The sequence below is a fragment of the Psittacula echo genome, assembly GCF_963264785.1.
Source record: "Psittacula echo genome assembly, chromosome: 4".
Lineage (NCBI taxonomy): Eukaryota > Metazoa > Chordata > Aves > Psittaciformes > Psittacidae > Psittacula > Psittacula echo.
The window spans coordinates 74,479,354-74,485,099 of record NC_137738.1 but is presented as its reverse complement, the minus strand read 5'-3'; the positions used below and the strand labels follow the sequence as shown (position 1 = coordinate 74,485,099).

The following is a 5,746-nucleotide window of genomic DNA, read 5'->3' as shown; positions in this document are numbered from 1 at the left end:
TTCCTCTCTCAATTTCTATATTCTTCACCTGTGTTTTATTAATTGGAATACTGAGAAATGACTCTTAAGAAAAATTGAGGAATAGTAAAAAAATAGTGCAACTACCAGGCTGCAAACAGCTGCTCCCACAACCCCAGCTACTCTTGAAGTGTCATATGTCTCACAGTGTTTGCACTCAGCAACACTATCATGCGCATATCCCTGACCATGGAACGTGAGAAGCATGAGGTTTGCAAATGTGTGATCAACTTCAAACCTCAGTGCCAGAAATTTGTCTCAGCAACATCATTTGACAGTGTTTGAACTCAATGCAACAAGGTAAAAGGAAGGCATGCTGCTTCTGTAATGAAAGACTGAAACTACACAGCATGAGCTTAAGCACCTTTGGGGTTTACCTGCAGAGTCACAAAGAAGTTCCTCCCATGACAAACTAACACCAAGAGACAGGGTCATCTGAGCCCCTTCCACAAGAGTACAGATGGGGGTGGACAGACAGGACAGCCTCTCCTACTGAAAATTCCAAATGCTTCATCCTTCCAGAGGTAGAGCACAGTGACCAGGCACAGCAAAGGAATTGAGTAGCAGGAGGGCAATATCCTGAGAATCAAAACTTACTGCCACATCTCTGTACCCTAACATCTTTTAAAACCTAGGTTCAACCAGGACACACTCTGCCAGTCATAAAGAAGCGAAAGCTCACATGGGCCACCCTTCCTGTCCTAAACACACTATGTGAATCTTGGAACGTGTTTTAAATATTTATGCTTTCCAGCACTGAGTGATGTTTGCCCTACATTTCTTCTCTCCCACTGTGAACAGATGCGTGTCCTCACTCTATCTCCCTCCAGGAACGTTTTTCTGAACTAGATGATAACGCTCAGGTAGCACAAGGCTTTTAACTAGGAGATGTCTCAGCAAGGCTCCTGTTAGCTTCCTTTTCTCTGGCCCCAAGTCACTCAGCACAGCTTTCACACCGACTGTCTTCCCAACAGCAAGCATGGTTATCTGAAATGTTTGCTTGTGCAGAAAGTTTGGAGTCCCAGCATAAACTTGGAAGGATAATTTCTTTATGAATTAGCTTCTCAGCAAAATTCTCACAACAAGAAGCTGGGAGTGTATGCTGCCAGTTGCTGAAGATGAAGGTATACTCTAGCAGTGTGAGGACCGGAAAAGTCCAGCTCCTAAACCTCGCACTCTTCAAGGCACAGAACTTTGTAAAACTGCCAGAAGACTCAAGCCAGACTTCAAATGCTGAAAACTACAGTCTTGTTTTCAATTTTTCAAGCACACAAGAAGCCTAATGATTTCACTGAGAATTTGAGGTTAACAAAAAACCACTTTACAAGATTGGAAAATGACAGCATAGGTTAAGCATTGTTTGATGCCATCTTTGATGCTATCTTCCTTGCTTTTTCCACCCCATGGATGAAAAAACCAGATAAATTTAAAAGCAACATAAGCACTTCGGTCAAATACGAGTGTTTAGAAAATTCTAATCATATTTGGTTTTAATAATTTAAGAGGGTACTTTCTAGAAGCAGAGTAGAGTAGTTCTCTTTTTTAGAGGCATGCAATATTGAAGTAAGTCTTCTGGATTTCTTCAAATTGATGAAAATATTTATTTCCCACTACTTTAATTAATATCTTGCAGACTTCTTTCCTGCCCATGTCCACATCTTACTTGTTACAGCTAATGGGAGTTCTAGAGGCACAGAGGGTCAAGTTTTTTCTTTACTATTTAGTTAGGCAAATAAATCCTTATTACTTGAATGACTCTCTGAAGAATAACAGGTAGATAAAATATGATTTATAAGTTTTTTCCAGTCTTTATAAGAGCCCTCATCTAGAATACATGCATGTTTTAAAAAAGCATTCATTACAGCATCCACCGAGTGCCAAAATAAGTTTTGTTTGCTTTTAATGAAGAAAAATAGAAAAGAACAAACTAAAAAAATTAATATTGGATTATCTGAAATTAGTAAGACTAAACCTAACAGTATCGGTTAGGATGAAAGCAAAACTGTCTGTTAAAAATCTGACCACTGATCGAAGCTTGCAATTTCAGCCTTCATCAATTGCTTCCTTGAGTGACTCATCAAATCAGTGTTACCTAGAAAGTCAATATTGAAAAAACAGGTAAACCAACAAATACTCCTTCTAGTCACACAACTCTTGAGAACACAGTAAAGCATTTTATTGTTTATACTCATTTTCATTTACACATAGAAGGAACAATCAATGCAGTTCTATCACAGCAGGTGGACCATATCCTGAAACTCTGACTGAATATGTGTAGACCTCTCTTAAGGTCAAATTAGAGGAAAAAAGAAAGGAAGAAAAAAAGAGAAGAACTATAGGAGGGAAGTAGGGAGGAGAGTAATTTCATTAACATCAGTTTACTCATGATTCATGGGTATTTATTTTGCAGGTGACAGCTCTTCTGAGAGAACAAACTGCTTCACTTCTTTACAAAATACACTAAATAATGTACTTACTTAGAGAATTCTAAATTTTGCAGTGGTTCATGCGGTAAGGGTGTGCAACTGACACAAAATGGAAAACATGGTTACAACATCAAACTGCTACTTCTATTCCCAGCTGGTTTATGGAAAAGGTCATTGGACTTCCTGATTTCTGCTCTTCAGTTATGGAGTAGAAGCAAGAAGTATTTACTTTGTAAATGCAACTATGAAGACAGACTATAGATATGCAGTGCAGTTGAACAGGTCTACAACTCTGGTTTCTACAGCATTTGCTATTGTGTTGAAATACAAACATAACTTTTGCACACTGTCACTTCTCACACATGTTCAGCTGGAGGAGTCATTTACAGAATGTACTGTGATACTCCTATTTTAAGTGCTGCTTTTTTTTCTCCTCTTGGCCTCATATGTGAAGGGAGCAACTCTTTCCACTGAAAGAAAGAAATTACAGGTGTGCAGAAGTACAACTATGCTACCAACACGGACAGAGACAACTGTGCTTTTGTGCACACCCCTACAACCGGCCAGAGAACAAATTAAGAAGTTAAGCCTGCAAAATAAATGGAGTTTACCCTCAAACTTTTTCTTCAGTCCAGACGAATTATAGACCTTGATTCGAGGCTGCCCTCTTTTTTTGCAACTGATCTGCGTGACTATTGGAACAGCATCTCTGCCAGAGTCATTACACTGAAATGCAGAGCTGAGCAGTTTGGTGGCAGTATGTATTGACGTTTTTGCAGCATCATGAGTCTGGCAACTGGGCTTGGGGAAGTTTCAAGCAGTGGGTCTTTACAATAGCAACTTGATTCTGCAGACAAAAAGCAAAAGATTGGCAGAATTATTAAAGTATCACAATAAAGGCAAGTGTGCAGAACATGGCGCTGAGCTTAGCTATTAGCTGGCAGACACTTTTGTCAGCGGCGCAAAAAGGCACAGCTTTCCCGTGTGTGAAGAGGAACACAAAGGTGTCGAGTCTTTCATGCTGGCTAAAAAGCAGCTTTCCTCTCAGGATGCCTGCTCCGCTCCCAGCAGGAGCAGTCGGAACCGCAAGGAGGGCGGAAAGTAGGCTGAACTTTACCAGCAGCCTTAATCTGGGGCCTGTCCTAGCTTCCTTTCCAAAAAAAAAAAAAAACCCACCCCAAAACAATAAAACAAGCCGATGCTGGCACCAGGGCTGCACCCGACTCCCTGCTGAGGGGGTTGCATCCCGGCTGCCTCGGGATGCCTCCAGCTACCGCCGTGGGACCGGAGGCGGCACTGGGCGGGGGCGACGACGGCACGGGGGGGTGCCCTGCCCCGGTCAGCAACCGGGTTGGAAAGCAAGTGCAATTTACCACTAATTGGTCTAAATACGGGCATTATCATACGAAATGGCGGCAGACTGGTTTAACAGGTGGAATAAAAAGCAGACTGCCGTGAGTCACTCCCTGCGAGCTGAGGGGGAACAACCCGGCACACGCTGTGAAATGTCAGGAGCGTGCGGCATCGCCGCTGCTCGCCGCCACTTGCAAAGGGGCTGAAACCAGCTATTTGTGGGGTCGTACCCCCTTCTTCCCGTTCCCGAAACCTTCCCGCCCCATTCCCGATCACCTCCACACGCTTCCCAATCCTCTCCCGGAGCGCACCCACCTGTGGCGCCGGGCACCGGCGTGCGTGGGGGCAGACCCGGAGGACACATCGCATTCAAAACGTTCAGCCTGTGCATCGGAAACGTATGAGTTTGTGGAAAGCTTGTTTGAAGTCTTCGTTCGACATAGTATAGATGACGGGGTTGATGAGGGAGTTGAGATATCCAAGCCATGTGAAAAAGTCAAAGATGGCCATGTGGAACCAGCAAGCGTCCTTGCAAATAGGCAACACCAGGCTGATGATGAAAAAGGGCAGCCAACAGACGATGAAGGCTCCTAAAATAATCCCTAAAGTCTTTGTAGCTTTCCGCTCTCTAGCGGCCGTGAGCTTCTTTTTCTCCAGGAGGGCATCCGAGACCTTCACCTTCACCTGGTTCATGTACACGGGAGAGCCCGTTTCGCTGAATCCCTCGGGGGTCTTGGAGTTTATGGACGTGACAGAGGAGGACGACCCCGGGGAGTCTGTGATTAACTGAGCTCGCGTTAGTCTTTTACCTGCTTTCTTTGGAGTCTGCTTCAAAATCCGCGACCTGGCTTCCACGTAGATCCTCCCGTAGAGGGCTATCAGCAGCAGGGTGGGGAAATAGAAGGCTCCCACCGTAGAGTACACGGTGTAGAGGACGTGGTCTGTGTTCACGACACAGTGAGAGACTTCTTCAGCCTTCGCCTGCCGCCAAAACAAAGGGGGCATGGAGATGCAGATGGAGAAAACCCACACCAGAGCGATCATGCCTGCTGCCCGCTTGGGAGTCCGTTTTGTGGAGTACTCGACGGCGTCGGTGATCGCCCAGTAGCGGTCCAGGGCGATGACACAGAGGTGCAGGATGGACGCCGTGCAACAGGTGATGTCCGAGGACAACCAGATATCGCAGACGACCTGGCCCAGCGTCCACTTGCCGGTCACAGTGTACATGGTGCTGATGGGCATGACGAGGATGGAGACGAGAAGGTCGGTGACAGCCAGCGAGGCGATGAGATAGTTGGCCGGCGTGTGGAGCTTCCTCGTTTGGTAGACCGTGGCGATGACAAACGCGTTGGAGAGCACTGTGGCCAGGGTGACAAGAGCCAGGACGACGGCGAGCACGATCTTCCAGGAGAGAGGGGTGGAATCTTGGTAGATCCCTTCCTCGGCGCTGCAGTTTCGGTAAGAATCGTTGGCGGGGATCAGCTGCGCCCGGCAGGGTCCTGCCGGCTCCATCCCTCCGTTGCCGCCCCCCGCCCCGCAGACGGCGGGGCTCGGCGCGGCACACGGGGCCGCTACCCCGGTAGGACCCCGTCGGCACCGGGGGAGGGCTGCAGCATCCCCGCGCCGGCACCACCCCTCGCCCGCCCGCCCTTCCGGGAGCACCGAGCGGGGCTCCGCGGAGTCTCACTCCCCGCCGGCGAGGGAGTAGAGCAGATCGGGATACAGACGTGCCCGCTCGCCCCGCCAGCACATTGCCCCGCCGCCTCTCCGCGGACAGAGGCGAGCCCTCGGCATGGGGCTGTCGCCCCTGTCGCCCTTAGGTATAGCCCCGCCGCCCGCAGCTCCGCACCGCGTCTCGACGGGCGCAGCGGCGGCGCTGCATGCCCCCGGGCTGCGGCCTCGCCCCTCGGACTGCGGGCGCGACGGCTGCAAGGGCAGCGGAGCCGCCC

General features: G+C 48.2%; 1 protein-coding gene across 2 annotated transcripts; it reads right to left on the bottom strand.

The window, feature by feature from the left end:
- Nucleotides 1-2,026: 2,026 nt before the first annotated feature.
- Nucleotides 2,027-5,412, bottom strand: HTR1B (5-hydroxytryptamine receptor 1B). 2 transcript variants are annotated; one of them, XM_080615254.1, is made up of 3 exons: nt 4,113-5,412; nt 3,056-3,291; nt 2,027-2,110 (listed from the first exon to the last, which is right to left on the bottom strand). In XM_080615254.1, exon 1 carries the CDS (start codon nt 5,307-5,309, stop codon nt 4,176-4,178), a length of 1,134 nt encoding a protein of 377 aa, XP_080471380.1. In that variant the 5' UTR covers nt 5,310-5,412; the 3' UTR covers nt 2,027-2,110; nt 3,056-3,291; nt 4,113-4,175. The 2 variants fall into 2 exon arrangements, with proteins under 2 accessions (XP_080471380.1, XP_080471379.1); XM_080615253.1 differs by lacking the exon at nt 2,027-2,110 and having other exon boundaries at nt 2,284-3,291.
- Nucleotides 5,413-5,746: the final 334 nt, after the last annotated feature.